The sequence below is a fragment of the Hyaena hyaena genome, unplaced genomic scaffold (genome assembly GCF_003009895.1).
Source record: "Hyaena hyaena isolate Hyena2069 unplaced genomic scaffold, ASM300989v1 scaffold_44, whole genome shotgun sequence".
Taxonomy (NCBI): domain Eukaryota; kingdom Metazoa; phylum Chordata; class Mammalia; order Carnivora; family Hyaenidae; genus Hyaena; species Hyaena hyaena.
Window position 1 is genome coordinate 551,859 of NW_024080676.1, and position 23,250 is coordinate 575,108.

Here is a 23,250-nt window from a genome sequence, read left to right on the forward strand (position 1 = left end):
GTAGTAGCAAGGGCAGAATTTTTGGTCACAGGAAGAATAAAACCTCCACATTTAAACAAAAATCTTCATGTTTCCAAACAAGCCATTCTCTTGCAGCCCCTTTAACCTTTAACTTCTAATAAGATGTGTGATTTTGTGTAAGACTTCTGTAAATCAAAGAAACTTCCTGCTGGCTTTGTTTATTCCATTAACTGGAATTCTGGAAATTTAACTGTCTGCACTTGCTGTGAGAGTTTCTTGTTACTGCCTCTTAGCAGTTTGTCAAAGCTGTGTCTAAAAGTAATTGAGCCATGCTCTGTTGCATCTGAGACCCCAGCTTTGCCTCTGGAAAGAAGCAAAGCTCATCTGTTTTAGGCAGGACTCGGTGTGCTGGAGAGGCAGTGATGCTGTGTTTTTGTGCCTCTCAGACTCAGCAGCAAGTGTTGACAGTTCGGTTTCTGGACCCTCACAGAGCTTCTCTGGACTTACTCTGTGAAGCCCAGGCTGATCACCCAGATCCCACAGAACCCCTCATGGCTCACCACTGAGGCCATTCCCCCTCTGGTTGGGGCAGGCAACAACCAGAGAGAGTGGGAAGGGTTAGTTAAATTTGGGGGCAGGTAAGTAGCTTTTAAATTATATATATCCATTTCTGCAGTATGGCATGTGAAGCTATGGGTTCAACTGTTAAGAAATCTAATGAGTTTTTAAATAAAATTTTTAATGCATGCTAAGTGTTCTTTTCTGACTGATTTCTTTTTACAATTATATATTCTTAAATCTGTGCTATATATATAAAAACTTGGTATAAATTCAGAGTAAAGTAAGAGTAATTAGGTTCAAAATTTAATGGAATTATAATAGTTCCACGTGCATGTCCTATAGTGATTCATATTAAAATTTTATAGTAGTTTGGGTGTTATTCTTTTCTCCGTGCAACTAATGATGATGTTCTGGGAGGTAACAGAACATAGATTCAAGATGAATAGGAATTTAGAACTTTGTAGTTTGCAAGTGAAGATGTATGCATCTTTAGAATTCTGTTTATATATTTGCCCTGAATATTTCTTGTCTGTTATATTTTAGGAGTGTAAAGCTGTTACCCTAGCTGTGCAGCCACCTTTACTTGATATCCTTTCAGAACATTTATATTATGATGAAATTGCCGTTCCATTCACACGAATGCAGAATGAATGTAAACAGCTTATTTCATCATTAACTGATGCACATATTGAAGTTGGTAGTAGAGTAAACAACAATGTTTTTACAATAGATCAAGCTAATGACCTGGTGAGTAAAGAAGTAACTTTCTTAATTTTAGATAGAGCATGAAATAAAAATGAGAAATTTGTCATGTGATATTTACCACAAAACACTAATTTGTTGAATCTGTCTGTGGCTTGATAGCCTGTCATTCTTACCCTTCAAGAAAAGCTACTTAATTGCATTGACTTTTTTTGATATTAGAGGATGAGGAAGGAATTTTCTTTTAAACCAGTGTACCTTTATTTGAAAAATCTATTCCTTTTTTTGGTCATTTCTCAGTTTTGCTTAAAACTGGCAGAGTATAGAATAAACTGCTTCTATAGAAGTTCCTGAGTATTTCTCATCCTCTCTCTCAACTTATAATGAAAATATTCAAACATAAAGAAAAGGTAAAGGAGAGAGGTACCGGAGTGGGTAGTTGGAGCAGCATGTGACTCTTGAGTCATGAGTTCAACCCTCATGTTTGGTGTAGAGATAAATAAGTAAATCTTAAAAAAAAAAAAAAAAGAAAAACAAGAGCAAGAGAAAGGTAAGAGAATTACACAATGCACATTCATATACTCACCAACTAGAATGCACAGTTAACATTTTACTAAATTTGCTTTATCACGTATATATGCCACTGTCTATCCAGCCATCAGTCCATTTTCTTTTTTGATGCACTTATAAATAAGTTACAGATATCAGTAAACTTCAGCATGTATCTGTATCATTAACTAAAATTCAGTGTTTATGGTTTTTGCTCTTTTGTAAGGTAAAATTCTATGAAGAATACAAATCTTAAACTATTTGATGAATTTTAACAGATGACTGTATCTGTGAAAACCAAACCCCTATCAGGATACAAATAGTACCATCACCACTTAGTCAATCCCTGCCTGTCCCTGCCCGCAAGTAACCATTGTTCTTACTTTCTCCATCATAGGTTACTTTTGTCGATTCTAGAATTTCACATAATTGGAATCATAAACTCTGTGCTGTTGGGCTTAAGGGTTTTTTTCAGCATGATGTTTTTAAAATGCATCCATGTGGTTTATATGTGTCAGTAATTCATTTTTTAAAATTAGTTTTATTCCGTTATATAAGTACATCGCAGTTGAGCCTTCTGTTGATGAACACCTGGGCTATTCTCAGGTTTTGGCTATTATGAAAGAGCTGCTAGAGACATTTCTTGTGCAAGTGTCTTTGTCGATGTGTATTTTCATTTCTCTTGAGTAAATATGTGTGAGTAGAATTGCTGGGTTTTAGCATAGGTGTTTATTTACTGGTAATTAAAAAAATTGCAGACCTTTCCCCGAAGTGGCTGTATCATTTTACTTTTTTACCAGCAATATGTGTGAGTTCTGGTTGTTCCACATCATCACCAACATTTGGTGTGGTTGCTCCTTTTCACTTCAGCCATTCTGGTCGTTGTATGATAGTGTCATTGTGGCTTTTAATTTGTGTTTCCTTGATGGCTAATATGTTCAGTGTTTTTTAATGTCTTTTTGGCCATATGAAGACCTTGCTCTCTGAAATGTCTGTAGAAATCATTTCCCTGTTTTTAATTAGGTTGTCTTTTTATTGAGTTGTAGGAGTTTTTTTATATATATCCTGAAATACCAATCCTTTGTTAGATAGATGCTTTCTGAATATTTTCTCCCAGTATGTGGCTTGCCTTTTCATTTTCTTAATTGTCTTTAGATGAGCAGATATTTAAAAAAATTTTTTTTAATGTTTTATTTATTTCTAGGAGAGAGAGAGAGACAATGTGAGCAGGGGAGGGTCAGAGAGAGGGAGTCACGGACAGAAATAGGCTCCAGGCTCTGAGCTGGCAGTCAGCACAGAGCCCGACGCGGGGCTCAAACCCACGAACCACAAGATCATGACCTAAGTGAAAGTTGGACGCTTAGCCGACTAAGCCACCCAGGCGCCCCAGATATTTTTAATTTTGATGAAGCCTAATTTACCTGTAATTTTCTTTTATGTTTATTGTGTTCTGTGACCTAAAGTACCTTTTCTTATCTCTAATTTGTAAAGATATTTACATACATTTTCTTCTAAAGCTTTGCAGTTTTAGCTTTTATATTTAGACTTATCCATATTGAATTAATGTTTATGTTTAGTGTGAAGTACAAATTGAATTTTGTTTTTCATAAAGATAACCATTAAAGAATTTTTTTAAAAAAATTTGTTTATTTCAAAAGAGGCTGAGTGGAGGAAGGGCAGAGAGAAAGGGAGAAAATCCCAAGCAGGCTCTGCACCGTCAGCACAGAGCCCATTGCAGGGCTGGATCCTGTGAACCATGAGATCACAACCTGAGCTGAAATCAAGAGTTAGATGGTTAACCAGCAGCCACCCAGGTGCCCCAAAGATAAACAATTTTTAAGCCTCATTTATTGAAAAGATTTTCTCTTCCCCATTGGATTGCTTTGGCACCTGTGTCAAAAATTTGTTCAAGTATAAGTGTAGATCTGTATCTGTATTTTTTTCAGTCCATTTGTCTCATGCCATCATGAATGCCTTGATTTCTATCACTTTGTACTTACTAAGTTCTTGAAGTTAGGTGGTGTAAATGAGTTCTTCCTTTTTGAAGTTACATGATCAGACACAGAGTCACTTAACTTGTGTTGGTTCCTGTGAAACAATAGTCTTCATTTCTCATCCCCTTTTCTAATTAGAAAAGATTATATACTTGAAATTTTTTTGTTTTCACCTGTGAGAGAAAGCTAAAATTGCTATTTTTCCCTTGAGTTGTTCTTCTCTAAAGTTGTTTTTCTGATTGTTGTTCTATAATTTACCCATTTGCCTCTGCTTGCCCCCTTCCCTCCCTATTATTTCTTACAACTTTTTTTTTTCTTAAGAAAACTTTTAAGGTTTACTGTCTTAGCAACTTCCAAATATGCAGTGCAGTGTTATTACTGACTGTAGTCATCATGCTGTACATTGCATCCCCATAACTTACTTTAGAGCTGGAAGGTTGTACCTCTTAGACCTACCCATTCCATCTCCCCCTTACCTTTTCCCCTCTGGCAGGTACCAATCTTCTATTAGTTTTGTTTGTTTCTTTGTTTTTCAGATTCCACATGTAAGTGAAATCATAAGGCATTTGTCTTTCTCTGATATATTTCACTTAGCATAATGCCCTCAAGGTCATCCATGTTGTTGCAGTTGGGAAATTTCATTCTCTTTTATGGCTAAGTAGTATTCCGTTGTAGGTTCATACTGCATTCATCCCTCCATGGATACGTACATTGTTTCTGTATCTTGGCTATTGTGAATGATGCTGCAGTGAACATAAGGGTGCATGTAATTCTTCACATTACTGTTTCATTTTCTTCAGATAAATATTCAGAAGTGGAAGTGCTGGATAATATGGTAGTTCTATTTTTATTTTTTTGAAGCACTCCATAAAAACATAAAAAAACTCCACTGTTTTCCATAGTGGCTGCACCAATTTATATCCCCACTAACAGTGCATGAGCCCTCCCTTTATCCACATCGTTGTCAACACTAGTCATTTCTTGTCTTTTTTGATAATAGTCATTCAGTAGGCATGAAAATGATATCTCATTTTGGTTTTACTTGCATTTCCCTGATGATAAGTGATAGCATCTTTTCATGTACTATTTGCCATCTGTATGCCTTCTGAAAAAATATCTGTTCAGACCCTCTCTCCTTTTTTTAAAAAAATTATTTTTTAAATTAATTAATTTATTAATTACTTAATTTACATCCAAGTTAGCATATAGTGCAACAATGATTTCAGGAGTAGATTCCTTAATGCCACTTACTCATTTAGCCCATCCCCCCTTCAGCAATCCTGTTTATTCTCTATATTTAAGAGTCTTATGTTTTGTTCCTCTCCCTGTTTTTATATTATTTTTGTTCCTTTCCCTTATGTTCATATGTTTGTATTGTAAATTCCTCATATGAGTGAAGTCATATGGTATTTGTCTTTCTCTGACTAATTTCGCTTAGTATAATACCCTCTAGTTCCATCTACATAGTTGCAAATGGCAAGATTTCATTCTTTTTCATTGCCAAGTAATACTGCACTGTGTGTGTGTTTACACATCTTTATCCATTCATTCATCGATGGACATTTGGGCTCCTTCCATACTTCGGCTATTTTCAATAGTGCTGCTATAAACATTGGGGTGCATGTGCCCCTTTGAAACAGCATGCCTGTATCCCTTGGATAAATATCTAGTAGTGTAATTGCTTGTTCATTGGTAGTTCTATTTTTAACTTTTTGAGGAGCCTCCATACTGTTTTCAAGAGTGGCTGCACCAGTTTGTATTCCCACCAGCAGTGCAAAAGAGATTCTCTTTCCACACATTCTCGCCAGCATCTGCTGTTGCCTGAGTTGTTAATATTAGCCATTCTGGCTGGTGTGAGGTGGTCTCTCATTCTGGCTTTGATTTGTATTTCCCTGTTGATGAGTGATGTTGAGCATTTTTTCATGTGTCTGTGAGCTATCTGGATATCTTCTTTGGAGAAGTATCTATTCATATCTTTTGCTCATTTCTTCAATGGATTATTTGTTTTTTGGGTGTTGAGTTTGATGAATTCTTTATAGATTTTGAATACTAACCCTTTATCTGATACATCATTTGCAAATATCTTCTCCCAATCCATCAGTTGCCTTTTAGCTTTGCTGATTGTTTCCTTTGCTGTGCAGAAATCTTTTATTTTGATAAGGTCCAGTAGTTCATTTTTGCTTTTGTTTCCCTTGCCTCCAGAGACATGTTGAGTAAGAAGTTGCTGCAGCTGAGGTCAAAGAGGTTTTTGCCTGCTTTCTCCTTTAGGATTTTGATGGCTTCCTGTCTTACATTTAGGTCTTTCATCCATTTTTAGTTTCTTTTTGTGTATGTTGTAAGAAAGTGGTCCAGGTTCATTCTTCTGCATGTCACTGTCCAGTTTTCCCAGCACGATTTGCTGAACAGACTGTCTTTATTCCATTGGATATTCTCTGCTTTGTCAAAGATTAGGTGGCCATACGTTTGTGGGTCCATTTCTGGGTTCTCTATTCTGTTCCATGGATCTGATTGTCTGTTTTTGTTCCAGTACCATACTGTCTTGATGATTACAGCTTTGTAATACAGCTTGAAGTCCAGGATTGTGATGGCTTCAGCTTTGGTTTTCTTTTTCAAGATTGATTTGACTATCGAGGTCTTTTGTGGTTCCATACAAATTTTAGGATTGTTTGTTCTAGCTCTGTGAAGAACGCTGGTGTTATTTTGATAGGGATTGCTAAAGTTTTATTTTTAATTCCAGTTAGTTAACATACAATGTTAAATTAATTTCAGTTGTACAGTATAGTGGTTCACCAATTCCATACATCACCCAGTGCTCATCATGACAAGTGTATTCGTTAAACCCCCATCACCTGTTTCATCCGTCTCACCACCTGGGAAGGGCAGTTTTATTTTTTACTTGAAAAAAGTAAAAGGGCAATTTTAAAAGATTAGTCTTAGCCTTGGATAAGAGTCACTGCTTTTTAAATTTTTTTTAATGTTTTATTTCTGAGAGAGAGAGAGAGAGAGAGAGAGAGAGAGAGGCAGCGTGAGCAGGGGAGGGTCAGAGAGAGAGAGGGAGATACAGATTCTGAAGCAGGCTCCAGGCTCTGAGCTAGCTGTCCACACAGAGCCTGACATAGGGCTCAATCAAACCCACGAACCATGAGATCATGACCTGAGCCAAAGTCAGATGCTTAACCGACTGAGCCACCCAGGCATCCCGAGTCACTGCTTTTTAAATCTTTGATTGAATCACTGTTTTTTTCCTCTTACCTGCCAGATCTAAGCATTTCCCCAAGATCTTCATCTCTGACCATTCTCACAATTTAGTTCTTACCCATGTGCTTTGCTATCTTCTCTTGATCTCTTGATGTTTTTCTATTAGGCATTTTAGTTGGATATCTCACTATTACTTCAGCCTAACACAGCCAAAACTGGAATTTGTTTTTTAACAGTAAAATGCCTTCTTTAATCCACAGTTGCAAATCTTGTTAACACTTCCTTCAAAAAGCCTCACATGTTCATCTTTTCTCTGTTTTCATTGCCACAACCCAGTCACGAGCCATAGTGCTTTCTGACTAGGTCCTGACTCGACTCTGAGGCTCTAGGCAGTCTCTGGTCCATTTCAGCTTGCATGTTGTACCAGACTTGTAAAGTCGTTTAGTGCCACTCTGAAGGCCTCCTTCCCCTGCGTAAAAACATTATTTTTGTTTTCCTTGATTTTAGCTTTTTTTCCCTTCTTTTCACATCTTTAAATTCCTCATCTCTTTTCATTTTTTCTCAGACTTTCTCCACTTAAATGTAGTGAGCTTTCTTCTTGCAGAAGTATGCTATGCTCACTCACTTTCTTTGCCTCACTCATTCTCCCTTCTGAGTCTGAGCTAGGTCTTTTGTCAGGAGTTCCGTACCTTCCACCCTCTGTGATTATCCAAAATTCATCTCTTGACATTTCTCCATCTATACCTTCTACTCAGGCCACGATTAGCTGTTAGTTCCCTGGACAATGCCTCACTTTCCATCCCCACCTCACTCTTAGCCAAGATTTCCCTACAACTCCTGACTTGCCCCATACTTAAAAACCCATCACAAGTGTTAACTTCGGTGGGGCAGGCCTCCACTAATCTTATCACCTGAGAAGAGTTAAGTATCCATTGTCTCACAGCAACCTGCACTTACCTCAGTTATATATTGTTTTCTTAATTACATATATATATACCTCCCATATTAGTCTCTACATTTTTTTTTTGAGTTTATGAAGTCATTGGGTCTTACTCATCTTTTAGTATTCCTCAATAAATACTTGAGTATTGAGTGAATGAATTAATGAACTTGTGGTAATTGGAAAACTTTTCCTTAGCTGCTTAGAATCACTGAAAATTGACAAAAGCATATTCTACTTAGGACAGTGTTTTCAAACTTTTAGCAGTGAAGTCCTGTTTCCAATAAATCTTATGCAGAACTGGAGTAAATAAAACAGACAAAACAAAGTGGAAAGGATAAGCTGGAAGTGGTATGTGACTGTCTTTCTGTATAGTGAGCAAACTGACAAGGTCAAGCAGATAGAGAGCTCAGCTTAAGAGTTTCATATTTTATAATGATAAAATCTTAACCTGTGTGCCTGTTTTGTTTTTTGTAAGAGGCCAGCATTATCTATCTTGACCATAATAGAATTGATAATTTCTTTCTCTTTTAAAGTTTATTTATTTATTTTGAGAGAGAGAGAGTGAGCGAGCAGGGGAGGGGCAGAGAGAGAGAGAATCCCAAGCAGGCTCTGCACTGTCAGCATAGAGCCTAACATGGGCCTTGAACTCACAAATTATGGAATCATAAGTTGAGCTGAAATCAAGTATAAGACACTTAAATGACTGAACCACCTTGGATCCCCAGAGTGGATAATTTCTAAGTCTGAAAAATTAGGTTCTCCATTTTAAAAAAATGTTCTTCAACGTTACAGGCTTCTCTTACCAATATTCTTCAGACTGGACCTATTTATAGGGCTTCTTTATGATTAGTGTTACCTGTCAAACAAGAAGACTATTTTTGCTATGTAAGCCTTCACACAGTCTTTAGATAGTAATTTAAAAAACATGTCCCGACATGGGGCACTCAGATGGCTCAGTCAGCTGAGCATCTGATTTCAGCTCAGATAATAATCTCACAGTTTGTGAGTTCGAGCCCTGTGTAGGGCTCTCCTCTGTCAGCATGGAGCCCGCTTCACATCCTCTGTTCCCTTCCTCCACCCCTTCCCCGCTCATGCTCTCTCTCTCTCAAAAATAAATATTAAAAAAAAGTCCCCACAAAACTTGTATACTAACCTTCATAGAATAACTTCATAATAGCTAAATGGGTGGAAACAACACAAATGTTCATCAACTAATGAATGGATAAATACAGTGTGGTATATATCCATATAGTGTAGGATATTAATTGGCCAGAAAAGGGAAAGAAGTACTACAGTCATTACTACAATACTGATGAACCTTGAAAGCATTGTGCTAAATGAAAGAAACCAGTCACAAAAGATTACATACTGTATTAGTCCATTCCTGTGAAATGTCTAGAATAGGCACATATATAAAGATAGAAAATAAATAAATGTTTGCATAGGGCTAGAAGACAATGAGGAATGATTGCTAACAGGTATGAATTTTATTTTGGGTATGATGAAAATGTTCTAAAATTGTGGTGATGCTTGTAGAACTCTGAACAAAATAAAAATTATTGAGTTGTATACTTTCTTTTTAATTGTTTAAATGGGTGTTTTGTATGTGAATTATATCTCAGAGTTGTTAAAGATGTATTGAGCAGTCTCTTAATGTGGCTTGTAAAGTAGTCTCATGTCATAAGGTTATAGCTTTAGGTAGCTCTTGGTAAATAACATTGTCATGACTGTTGTACCAGTTTCTTTCCCTTTTTTGCCTCCTCCTACCTGGGCATTTTCACTAGAAGGGAGGGCAAAGAAAGAATGCAAATAATCCAGTTAGCAGTACTTAGCCAGCCAATTATCAGTAACTAGCCCTAGAGTATTTAAGTTGAGAAGAGTTTTTCCCTGAAAGGAAGTTTATGAGTTTTGATATTCCTTAATTAAGTTAGTTTATATTTGCTGATAGTTTTCTCATTTCACCAAAATACTGTGCCGGCATCGTTTGTAATTTTAGACTTATCAGATATATGTAAAGGATAGGTGATTTTGTTGATCTCAATAGACTCAGTGTATATATAACTGACACACAACGATACAGAAGTTTCAGGTTTACAGTATAGCATTGGCAATATAGTCCATGGTATTGTAATAGTGTCACATGGAGACTGTCCTAGAGAATACACTGCTAATGTTAAATTAAATCAAATTAAAATCAAGTTTAAAGTTGGGAGGTTTTGGGGGCGCCTGGGTGGCTTAGTCGGTTAAGCGTTTTCGCTTGGATCATGATCTCGCGGTTCGTGGGTTCGAGCCCTGCGTCAGGCTCCGTGCTGACTTCCAGCTCAGAGCCTGGAGCCTATTTCAGAGTCTGTATCTCCCTCTCTCTCTGACCCTCCCCTGCTCACGCTGTCTCTCTCTCTCCTAGAAATAAAAAATAAAAATTAAAAAAAAAAGTTGGGAGGTTTTGGACATTTATTTAGTTTACTGAATACTAACATAATACTAGATTTTGTGAAACTTGGAAACAGAAAGCTTGCTGTTGCCCTTCTTTTTACAGACTGGGGTTGATGTCATTAATGATTTTTAATTTCTCTTTTTCTAATAGGTCACTACTGTTTTTAATGAAGTCACGTCATCTTTTGATTTAAATCCTCAAGTGTTACAGCAGTTAGATAGTAAACGACAGCAGGTCCAAATGACAGTTACAGAGACCAACCAGGAGTGGCAAGTGTTGCAGTTGAGAGTGCATACTTTTGCTGCATGTGCAGTTGTGAGTTTACAGCAGCTTCCGGAGAAGTTAAATCCTATCATAAAGCCGTTAATGGAAACAATTAAAAAAGAAGAGAATACACTAGTGCAAAATTATGCAGCTCAGTGCATAGCAAAACTCCTTCAGCAGTGCACAACAAGGACACCCTGCCCCAATTCAAAAATTATTAAAAACCTCTGTAGCTCACTTTGTGTGGACCCATATCTAACTCCTTGTGTCACATGTCCAGTACCAACACAGAGTGGCCAGGACAATTCTAAAGGTATATATCTGAACCTTCATTTGGGGGTAGAGAATGAACCATTTAAATTTGTTTTCATTTACTTGTATCGTTTAAGCACAAATCCAGTTTATGTTAGAGCTTTTCCCATTTTGTACATACTGGTAATAAATATAAATATATATGTAAATATATATTCCTCTAAACTCAAATTAGATATTCATAAAAGACCTAAAAGACCTGATATTTCATATAAGTTGACTGAAATCTATGAGACAGGTGTTAACCCTTAACCTCTTTTTCAAGAACATCAGTATAGGATTTTACTGTTAATGAGACTAGAAAACTTAATTGCATCAAATGTTGAATAAAAATTCTTCCTATAAAACTCTGGTTTCTTTTTTTAATGCATGTTTTGTAAGATAAGTGAACTCTATTACCTTTAGCAAATAATGTGTGGCCATTCTGATTTCATCTGGAAAATAAGAATTGCTTTCTGTAGACTAGTATCAAGGACCAATGGTTCTTCCCATGCCTTAGTCCAATATGATTTTTACTTATTTATTTTTGTTAGCAAGAGTTTGGAAAAGCAAATTATTGAAAATATAATAAATTTACAACTTTGGTATGATATTACAACTTTGGAATGGTATATGTCTTGAAAAATCTGTGAACAAACTGAAAGAGGAAAATGGCATTTTGAATGTTAACATCTTAAAACTATAATACGGTGACAGTCTTCCTCAGCCCCACCCCTGTCACTGCCTTAAGCCATTTGAGCCAGTAATATTTTGCAGTGGTCAGTGTCTCTGAATTTATGGTGACTATCAACATTTCTTTTAGGGAGAACATGCTTGCAATGTTTTTTAATGGTTTTTTTGGGGTGGGGGCTAGAAGCAGTCATCCATTTTTTAAAAATTAATATACTTTAACTGAAGGCTCAAAATCATTTTTGCATGTTATATTTCTTGTTAACATAATTCTACAACTTTGTATTAAGTTTGGTCCTATGCAAATATCAAAACATTTAACTTAATGTTACAAATTATGGACTGTTTTGCTACCATTTCATTGTTTAAAGAAAATGTCATTGACTTTTAAAAATTGAGGCTTAAAAGACCTAGTTTAAAAAATATGTTGTATCTCTTTTGGAGTGGGAAGCATTTGGTCACCTATATTATCTTTAAAAAGTTATTTAACCTTTTTCCTTTTAGGATCCAACTCTGAGAAAGATGGGATGCACCATACAGTCACCAAGCATAGAGGTATAATTACACTCTACAGGCATCAGAAAGCTGCTTTTGCTATCACAAGTAGGCGAGGTCCTACCCCCAAAGCAGTAAAAGCTCAAATAGCTGATCTTCCTGCAGGAAGTAGTGGAAATATCCTTGTCGAACTTGATGAGGTAAATAGGTTTTTGTTTTGTTTTTGACTACACTGATTTTTAAACAAATACCTTACAAACTGAGAGCTAAATTGCCATATGACCAGTATTTTTATATTTTTAAGAATACAGTAAGTAATAATCTTTCATAGTACTCCCACAACATGACGCAGAAAAATGCATGCTTCTTTACAAATTTCTCTTGGTACTTAGTTTATAAGTGTAAAATAATTATAGTCTGCTTGACTATTCAAGGTGTGATGTGAGGTAGGGATCTAAATTTATTTTTCCAGATGAACAGTCAGTTACCCCACTATTGAGTCCTTCCCTCCCTGATTTATAATGGCACTGTTCTTATAGATCATATTTCACATATGTGAGTATCTCTTTGGGCTTTCTTTTCAATTTGGTCTGCTTGTTCTACAGTACTATCTTTAAAGATAATTTAAAAAGTGTTTGGTTTTTGAAAGTTTTGTAGTCCCATTATTAACAGTGGAATGAATGTTCTAGGTAGCTCTTTTGGTTTTTACCTGAGCTCAGCAATAAATTATCAAAGCTAAAAGACAGTTGTTTAATATATTTCTGCAAAATATAGACCTATTTTAAGTTTCTTTTTAAAATCAAAATCTTATTACCTTTATTTCTCTTAAAATATTCTGAGTGGTTTTTCACCTATTCATTATATAATTTTAATAAAAATTTACTCTGATTTTGATATTTATATCACTGGCTTACATAGTTCTTCCTTTAGTTGAAAATAATTGTAAAAATACATGCATCTTTTGGGGGGGGTGACAAGGAGTCTTTTGTATTGAAATTATCGCTAAGTAAGAGGCAATTGATCTTGTTATTAGATTAAACAGATACTCTTTTTGGATTCCTTAAGTGAATATAAATATAAGGACAGATCGTGTTATCTTATCTTCTAATTGCTAAGTTTCTTTGGGTAGGGAGAAGAACTAAAGAACATGTCACTTAGGACTATCTCTAGAAACACATGATTTTCTTTATTTCTAGCCCCAAAAGAAGTATTTTACTTGGGATATACTAATCTAGTTTGGGGTTTTATGTTCATGTAAATTTAATTATTGAAAGGTGTTTATAGTGTTAAATATGTTTATAATGATAAATATATTTAGTTGCTTAATTGATTATTGGTAACACCATGAGTTCTCAGATGGTGATTTTTAAATTCTCTTAATAAAATTTCAAATGCATTATACTTTTTTCTGAATTTGTCTTTTCAACTAACATTTCATTTTAGGCCCAGAAGCCTTACCTCGTACAGCGGAGAGGAGCTGAATTTGCGTTGACAACTATAGTGAAGCATTTTGGTGGTGAGATGGCAGTGATGTTGCCACATCTCTGGGATGCTATGGTTGGCCCATTGAGGAATACAATCAACATAAATAATTTTGGTGTGTACATAATTTTCTGAGTTGGACTTTGTAAAATTATTTGCAAGGTGATACACACTTAAATAAATATATTTTATTAGATGGAAAGTCCCTCTTGGAAAAGGGAGATGGTCCTGCCCAAGAATTGGTGAATTCTCTGCAAGTTTTTGAAACCGCAGCAGCGTCAATGGATTCTGAGCTTCATCCCTTGGTAACTAGCTGATGCAAGTGTAGTTTTCTTCTAATAAAACAAATGTTTTATTAAAAAGTATTAAGGTTTAAAAAATGTAACTTTGATGTCATCCCTAGTAAGTGCATTTTATTTTATGTGTTATATAACTAGATTCATTCTTTTTGACAGCACAGTTTTTATGGGTTTTGAGGCAGAACTGGGTGCACAAATGTTATAGAAAATCCTCTTTGGGAGCTTTGAATACAGAGCAGTGGGGATAGGGCTCTGATGACACAGAAGCCAGGTGTAAACAGGAAAGAAAGTTATGGCCCTATCAATTTATGCTGTGTTAATAATATAGCTCAATTAACAGGTGATAAAACTTCTTCCTAAGTGTAAAGGTAGAAGGAAGTTACCTGCCTGATATAAAGCTAGTCATTGGCAAAGAAAGAACACTGGTTTGTGCACTATTATATATTACAATGAATATTTCTTATAAAAAAAAAGTGACAGGAAGGAGAAAAATAGAATAGAGAATTAAATAGCTGTTTTTTCCTTAGAAGAAAACTGTATTCTTTCCATATAACTGCAGTGGGAAGCTCTGCAATTTATAGCATTGTTAAGTGTGCTAGCTCCAGTTCTCTATTCATGTTAACAGAAAAGAGAGGATCGAGGAGAGAGAGAAGAATGAACCTTTCCTATCTGTATAGTAATGACTGCTATCTTTTTCTTGTGAAATTTTGTTGATTTATCTTTAGTCGAGAAGGACAGAATCCATCTGTATGCTCTCACCCTTCTATGATCAGTCTAACATTCATCAGATCTATAAGGCTCGTCTCTTGAGCATGTACCTGGCTCATATCAACATTAATCCTAGTGTTCCATGCAGTAGGCTTTTATTAATGAGATACATCATGCTATTGTGATCATAATGCCTGTGGTAAGCCAGGAAGTTAAAGTGGAAAGTATTTACCAAAGGATGGTGCCTAGAACAAGTTCAGGATCATTCAACCCAATGAATAGAAAGTATGTATCTAGGGGCACCAGGCAGGCTCAATTGATAGAGCATGCAACTCTTGATTTCCAGGTCATGAGTTCAAGCCCCATTTTGGGCATGAAGCTTACTTTAAAAAAAAAAGTACTTAAACCTAAGCCAGAGCTACCAAATTGGGAGGGGACTGGTGATGTGTGGGATCATTTCCCCAACCTCAGGGGGAGAATCTTCGTGTCTTTTGATGTGAACCCTGATGCCTTAAGGGGAGATAAGAGTAAAGTTCTGCACTTTTTTTTTTTTTTTTTTTTGAGAGAGCAAGCAAGTGTGAATGGGGGAGAGGGGCAGAGGGAGAGAGAAAGAGAGTCTTTTTTTTTTTTAAATATTTATTTTTGAGAAAGAAAGAGAGCATGTGTTGGGGAGGGACAGAGAGAGAGGGAGACAGGATCGGGGAGGGAGACAGGATCGGGGAGGGACAGAGAGAGAGGGAGACAGGATCTGAAGCAGGCTCTGTGCTGACAGCAGAGAGCCCGATGTTCAGTTTGAACTCACGAATTGTGAGATCATGACCTGAGCTGAAGTCAGACACACAACTGACTGAGCCACCCAAGTGCCCCCTATACCTTGTTTTTGAAAAAGAGTTCTAATATATTAATTAAAAATTTTTTAATGTTTTACTTATTTTTGAGAGAGAGGGGGAGAGACAGCATGAGCAGGTGAGGGTCAGAGAGAGGGAGACACAGAATCCGAAGCAGGCTCCAGGCTCTGAGCTAGCTGTCAGCACAGAGCCCGACGCGGGGCTCGAACCCATGAGTCGTGAGATCATGACCTGAGCCGAAGTCGGACTGAGCCACCCAGGTGTCCCTATATTAATTTAGATGTAGATTAATTTTTATTGAATCTAGAGCCATTTAGAACATCAAAAACCTCTTAGTATGGGCTATTACAGTTAAACATCCCCTAATGAATATTCTCATTGTCTTAAACTTTTTGTTTTTAGTTGGTACAGCATCTGCCTCATCTTTATATGTGCCTTCAGTACCCCAGCACTGCAGTGAGGCACATGGCTGCTCGTTGTGTAGGTGTCATGAGCAAAATAGCTACCATGGAAACCATGAATATTTTTTTGGAGAAGGTTCTTCCATGGCTGGGGGCAATTGATGACAATATCAAACAAGAGGGTGCAATTGAAGCACTTGCATGTATCCTTTTTTAATTTGATAAACTTTAGAAATTAATTTTATTTAAGAATGACTAAAATAAAATTGATTTAAGTATGTTATTAAATAACCTGTGTTGTTCCCTAAACAAAACTACTGTTAGATTTTGTGTGAAAGTATCTTTGTATTACATTATAAATACATTACAAATATATTTACATCCTATTATGAAAATTTTCACATGGAATGTTTGAAGATTTACTATTAATTTTAAGATATCTTTTTAATAGGCAAAAATAATTTTATGTACTTTATGAAACATATTTCTAAGTGACTGATGTATTCTTTTCTTATAATTAGTGTCTTATTAATTCTAATCAGGGACTGTGTATGTAGTGTGTATATTATAAACATGTTTTCAAAATTTATTATGTGGGTGGGAAATGACTAACTATACTAAATAACCAGAAATATACAAGTGACCTTTTTGCTATGGGTGCAGCATCCATTGATGTTCTTTAACTCGAAGTATCTGAAAGATATTTCTTAGAGCATGAAAGATGGATGGAGACCAAATCATTAGAAACTCTGGTTCAGAAATGCTGAAGATTGCAGGAGGACTGAACTTAACTGGGTCCTGCTATGTCCAGTTTATGATTGTCAAGATCCTGTTGGGAAATTTGGCATTAATCTTTGACACTGAATTGTGCTCCCTTGCTGGCAGTGTAACTCACTTTAATTTGGTATTGGTATTGGAATTCTAGAAACTTGAAAGGATTTCTCTATGAGAAAAATCTGATTAAAACTTTGTCTAGCATTTCTCAGATGAAAAACTCAATTTTGTAGTCGTAAGAGAAAGTTAAATAATGTTTACTAAAGAGCAAGTGTACAAATGCTGTCATAATTGAATCCTAGATCTTGAGGGAGTTTGTTCCCTCATGATATAGATGAGAAAGTGAGGAACCATTTTAGAAGTTACAATCTTGGTATATCAAATTGTGAAAATAGTGACCTCAGAACAGTTTGAAATTTCCTTAATAACTTATTCAGGTGTAATGGAACAGCTGGATGTTGGTATTGTTCCGTATATTGTCCTTTTAGTTGTGCCTGTGTTGGGAAGAATGAGTGATCAGACAGACAGTGTAAGATTCATGGCTACACAGTGCTTTGCAACACTAATTAGACTCATGCCACTTGAGGTAAGTTGAAGATACTTGGTTTATGAACTTCATGTTTCTATATCTTCATCTGTAATAACTATAGCTCCTTTAAAATAATGTCAGGTTTAAAAAAAGGGACTCTTGAATATGTTTACAAGCAATTAAGAATTTTATACTTTAATGGTTATTTTTTAAGTGTAGCTGTGGTTTCTAAAAGAATGATTATTCATTGATGCTATTCTAGAAATAGAATTGTTCCTAAGTATCCCTAGTAACAGCTAGGTAAAGATTCTGTGCTGAAGTTTCCATGAAAGGTAAATTTGAGACATGATAATTGAAAATGTAAAAAGCAAATGAGTCTCCATGGGAGTGGGGAGAAAACAGACTAGAAGGTCAGTTGGCGAATTTTGGAGTATACTCATGGGCTGGAAGTAATATATGTAGCCAGTGTAGGAAAAAGAAGTGGCTCAAAGCAAGGGAAGGGGCAGGACCCTGCTGCCAAGCTGCTTAAAATATTTTGATGGGATTTTTGTAATTGAGGAACTAAATAGATCCATAGTTCATCCATGTTGTAGTATGTATCACTACTTCGGTTTTATGGCCAAGTAGCATTCCATTGTATGGATATACCATTCACCAGTTGATGGCAGTTGATGGACTTGTTAACCACCTTTTGACTATTATCAGTAATGTTAACTGTGAAAATGCACTTGCAAGTCTCTGTGTGGGTATATGCTTTTACTTATTTTTATAGATCATTTAAAATGTTTTATTAGTCAGTTTGAGAAAGAGAAAGAGTGCTTAAGTCGGGGAGAGACAGGGGGAAAGAGAATCCCAAGCAGGCTCTGCACTGTCAGTGCAAAGCCTGACATGGGGCTGGATCTCATGTGAGATCATGACCTAAGCTGAGATAAAAAGTTGCGTGCTTAACAGCTGAGCCACCCAGGCCCCCCTTATATATGCTTATTTATTTTGGGAGACAGAGAGCATGCGCACATGTGAGTGGGGGAGGGGTAGTTGAAAGAGAGGAAGAGAGACAATCCCAAGCCGGCTCTATGCCCAATCTCATGAAAGGTAGATCATGACCTGAGCCAGAATCAAGAATCAGATGCTTAACTGACTGAGCCACCCAGATGTCCCTATGTGCTTTAGTTTCTTTTGAGCAGATATCTAGAAATGGGATTAACAGGGTCATGTGATGTTGAAATTCTTAAGAAGCCGCCAAACTGTTTTCTAGAGTAACTGTACCATTTTATATTCCTACCAGTAGAGTATGAGCATAAGTTGGATAACCTCTATGAAACAAAAAAAGAAGTTTGGCTCTGTCTGCTGAAGTTGAAGATTCCCATTCTAGTAACCCAGCAAATTCATCCTAGATATATAGCCTAGAGAAATTCATACACATGTACCAAGACATAGCTTCAAGAATATTTTTCATAGCATTATTTATAGTAGTTTAAGACCACTAAGATGTTCATCATCAATGGAGTAGATATGTTAACTGGATGATGATGATGATACTGCAGACAAATGAACAAGGTAAAGACAAAACAGTACTAATCTTTAACATAAGATTCCATTTTTATGAAGCTCAAAAATAAGTACATGGGATGCATATGTAGGTGATAAAGATATAAAGAAAAGAAAGACTGCCATGAAAGTCAGTAAAGTGATCATCTCTTGGGGAAAGGAGAGTCAGTTATCACTAGGAAGGAACATATGGGATCTTGTAGGATTATGGCAGGGCTATTTTTATTGAACTGGTAATGGTTACAAAGTTGTTTATTTTATAAAACTGTACACTTATTTATGTATTTGTCTATATGAATAGTTTATTCCACAGTAAAAAGTATTAAAATAAGTACCATGAAAAAAAATACTAGACTACTATATTAAAAGACACAAGTCATTTCCAGAATAGTTTCCATTTTCTTCCTGTCTTCCTAGGTCTTATTCATATTTTTTTAAATTCTTGGACCTTGCATCATCTTACTTGTAAAATAGCCCCCTTGACCCTTTTTCATTTTGGAATCAGTGAGTGATAGGAAACTACCATGTGTTCTTTGAGCAAAGGAGTAGATGATGAAAAAATGCTTTAGGAACATTAATCTAACAGCAGAAAGCAGTGTAATAGCTGTTAGGAAAATCAGTTTAATAGCTTTTTATGGATTAGAATGGAAGTGACCCAAAAGAGAGCCCAATCCACTGTGAGGAGATAGAGTCTATTTTTTAAGAGGATACTGATAATATTTGATAAATAGTTTGGCAGAGAAAAGAGACTCTGACCATTAAAGGTTGAGAAAAGATTAGTTAAATTCTCTTTGATGTGAAAATTAGAAAAATGTGATCTGTATTACACTTCTCACCATGATAGAAAAACAGGGATCACGGTTGCCTCGCTGGCTCAGTTGGTACAGCATGTAAGTCTTGATCTCAGGGTTGTAAATTTAAGCCCCATTTTGGATGTAACAATTACTTAAAATCTTTAAAAAAGAAAACCAACAGAACCAGATATATCCTCCTACCTTAAGTAGAAAATTAGACAAAATGAATCAGTGATTTTCAGATACTGAACAGTAGGCAACCCAGGATAGTAATTCATGAGAGGAAAAAAAAATGAAGTACCCTAGCTTACTTACTGTCTAGAGTGAGTTCCCAGGCCATAGGACAGGGAAGTGAAACCTAATCAAAGCCTCATGATTCCACCAATATAAATAGTCAACAGTTGAGGTGCCTGGGTGGCTCAGTCAGTTGGGCATCTGACTTCGGTTTAGGTCATGATCTCACGGTTCCTGGGTTCGAGTCCTGCATCAGGCTCTGTGCTGACAGCTAGCTCAGAGCCTGGAGCCTGTTTCAGACTCTGTGTCTCCCTCTCTCTGACCCTCCCCTGCTCACACTGTCTCTCTCCCTCTCTCAGAAATACATAAATAACATTTAAAAATTAAAAAAAAAATAGTCAAGAGTTCAGGAGGTAGGTAAGACACGATTGTTAGAATTTGCAAGTACTCATGAAGCAGCTGCAGAGAGGAAGAGGAAGCTCCAGATTCCAGATGTCCACACCAGGGCTGAGTATTCATCTGGGCATATGTGTGAGAATATATGTTTGACACTGGGAGGAAAAAAATCATTGAAAGGAGTGGGTGGAACAATTCCCAGAGCTCACACATGATCAGGAATAGTTTATGTTTCCACTAAACTGAATCAGAAGACTTCCTACCATTTAGAGCATTAAGCACAGTTCTGAGAAGTATATTGCCTGAGTAGTGAGATCAGATTAGCCCTTGACAGAAAGCTGATTTGCTCTATCTTAACAAAGCTTAAAAATGAGCCTGAAAAGGGGGTGCCTGGGTGGCTCAGTTGGTTACCTATTCAACTTCAGCTCCTGTCATGATCTCATGGTTTGTGAGTTTCAGCTCCACATCGGGCTCTGTGCAGACAGCTCAGAGCCTGGAGCCTGCTTCAGATTCTGTGTCTCCCTCTCTGCCCCTTCTCTGTGCATATCCTCTCTCTGTCTCTCTCTCTCTCTTTCAAAAATAAATATTTTAAAAAAGTAGCCTTAAAAGGAGGATCACATTGATTTCAAGTATCATTAAACCACATCCCAGAAAATATCTCTAAAATATTAAAACCAAAGAAGGGATGCCTGGGTGGCTCAGTCAGTTGAGTGTTTGACTTCACTCAGGTCATGATCTCGCAGTTTGAGAGTTCGAGCACATGTCAGGCTTGTTGCTGTAAGCACAGAGTCCTTTTTGAATCCTCTGTCCCTCCCCTGCTGGTGTGTGCATGCTCTCTCAAAAATAAAGTAAAAAAAAAAAAAAACAAAAAACAAAACACCTAAAAATCCTACACCCAACAACATAAATGATGTTTAGCACCCACCGGAAAATGGCCAGGTATGAAAATAGATCCAATAACCAGCAGAAAAGTCAGTCAATAGAAACAGACCCTGAAATGACCCAGATGATAGAATTAGTAAACAAGGACATTAGGATATACCCCCATATGTTCAAGAAGGTAGAGGAAAGCATGAATATAATCAGTAAAGTGGGAGAAAGAAGAACAAAGCAAATTCAGCTTCTTGAGATGAAAAATACAATTACAAATAAAAACACACTGGTTGGGATTAGTGGAAGAATTAAGCATAAATTCAAAGGAAAAGCGTACTGAGTTTGAAGATGTAGCAATAGAAACAATATCATCCAAGTATATTCCTGTTCTACTCTATCTTGATTTCCTTTGTTACATCTTCACAGGAAGAACATGTGCTTTTCTGAAATATATACTGAGAAGGATTCAAGTAATTTTGACAGAAGCTCTAATTCCTTGCATTATTAGTAACTGTTGCTGATTTAATAGTAATTGGAATGAGGAATATATACACAGAAAGAGTTCCTGGCACTGGATAATATTTATCACATTTTGGCTTAGAGTTTCATTGTTAGGAAATGGACCTCCTTATGTGGCCCTATGGCTGGTTGTTATTAAAAATCCCATGAAGATAGATGTTTACAGTTTTGTTATTTCTTTGTAAAGCATTGTGCAGAAAGGCCTCATTTTGATGACCATCATATGCTATTAGATCTGCTAAAGTGTTTTTATTTTATTAGATACAGTTGTTAATTCCTAAGCCTTTTGAAAACATAATGGTAGTCATTTTTAAGACTCACTGTGCATACTTCATTCCTCTGGTACTATTTCTTATGTGATACGGAATATATATTTTAATTGAGCTTTTTTTAATGTTTATTTTTGAGACTAAGAGAGCATAGAGGGGCAGAGAGAGAAAGGGACAGAGGATCTGAGGCAAGCTCCACACTGATAGCAGTGAGCCTGATGTGGGGCTTGAACTCATGAACCATGAGAATTTGAACTGAGCCGAAGTTGGCTGCTCAACTAATTTAGCCATCCAGGCACCCCTGTATTTTAGTTGACCTTAATTGTTACTCTGTTTCCAGAATTTTACATTTCTTAACTTTAGATATACCATATGGCAGCAGTTCTCAAACTTTTTGGTCTGAGGATCTCATTACATTCTTTTTTTAATTATTTTTATTTTTTTTTATTTTTGAGAGACAGAGTCTAGTGGGGGAGGAACAGAGAGAGGGAGACACAGAATCCAAAACAGGCTCCAGGCTTTGAGTTGTAAGCACAGAGCCTGAACAGTGAGGCTTGAATTCACAAACTGCAAGATCATGACCTGAGCTAAAGTCAGACATTTAACCAACTGAGCCACCTACGTTCTGCTCATTACATTCTTAAAAATTGAAAACCCCAAAGAGCTTTTACCATATTTTCTGTAATAGAAATTAAAACTGAGAAATATAAAAAAGATTTATTATTTCATTTAATAAACCCACTAGATATTACCATAAGTAACATTTTAAAATGAAAAGTAACTTTTTTTCCTAAAACAAAAATAAGCTAGTGAGAAGAGTGACATTGTTTGACACCTTTGCACATTTCTTTTATGCCTGGCCTAATAGTAGATAGCAGGACTGTTATGTTTGCTTTAGCATTCAGGCTGTTGTAACATGTTTCTTGGGTTGAGGTATATGAAGAAAGTCAAGCATTGTGGATATTCTTTTATCTGATAACATACCAAAACTCAATAAGAGAAAGATTATTACATTTATATGCAATGTGGAATCTAAAAATCCTATCCGTGAATATAAAAACTCTGTACATTTAAAGAAAAAAAAAAACCTGTTTTTTTTTTAATGTTCATTTATTTTTGAGAGAGAGAGACAGAGCACCAAGTTGGTAGGAACCAAGAAAGAGGGAGACACAGAATCTGAAACAGGATCCAGGCTCTGAGCTGTCAGCACAGAGCCTGACGTGGGGCTTGAACTTATGAGTCTTGAGAACATGACCTGAGCCAGAGTTGGACACTTACCCGACTTAGCCACTCAGGCACTCCTCTCTACATTCAAATTTGATGGCTTACCTTACACTTATGAATAGGTCTTTTATCCATACATGTTTTGTAGCATAAACATTGGTCATTTGGAAAATACTGATTCAATGAGTTATTTATATCTTTTAAAGGTTGATAATATTTTGCATAAAATAGCAAATCAGATTCATTAGATCACCAACAGAAAATTCTTTT

General features: G+C 36.3%; 1 protein-coding gene across 3 annotated transcripts in view; it reads left to right on the forward strand.

Annotated features, from left to right (window-relative positions):
• Nucleotides 1-23,250, forward strand: part of BTAF1 (B-TFIID TATA-box binding protein associated factor 1) — a 105,843-nt gene that overhangs the window by 56,692 nt on the left and 25,901 nt on the right. For all 3 annotated transcript variants that reach the window (XM_039230227.1, XM_039230228.1, XM_039230229.1), the window contains 7 exons: nucleotides 1,066-1,269; nucleotides 10,493-10,919; nucleotides 12,092-12,282; nucleotides 13,526-13,679; nucleotides 13,760-13,869; nucleotides 15,822-16,023; nucleotides 17,032-17,180. In XM_039230227.1, coding sequence (XP_039086158.1) covers nucleotides 1,066-1,269; nucleotides 10,493-10,919; nucleotides 12,092-12,282; nucleotides 13,526-13,679; nucleotides 13,760-13,869; nucleotides 15,822-16,023; nucleotides 17,032-17,180 — 1,437 coding nt within the window. The remainder of the gene's footprint in view (nucleotides 1-1,065; nucleotides 1,270-10,492; nucleotides 10,920-12,091; nucleotides 12,283-13,525; nucleotides 13,680-13,759; nucleotides 13,870-15,821; nucleotides 16,024-17,031; nucleotides 17,181-23,250) is intronic.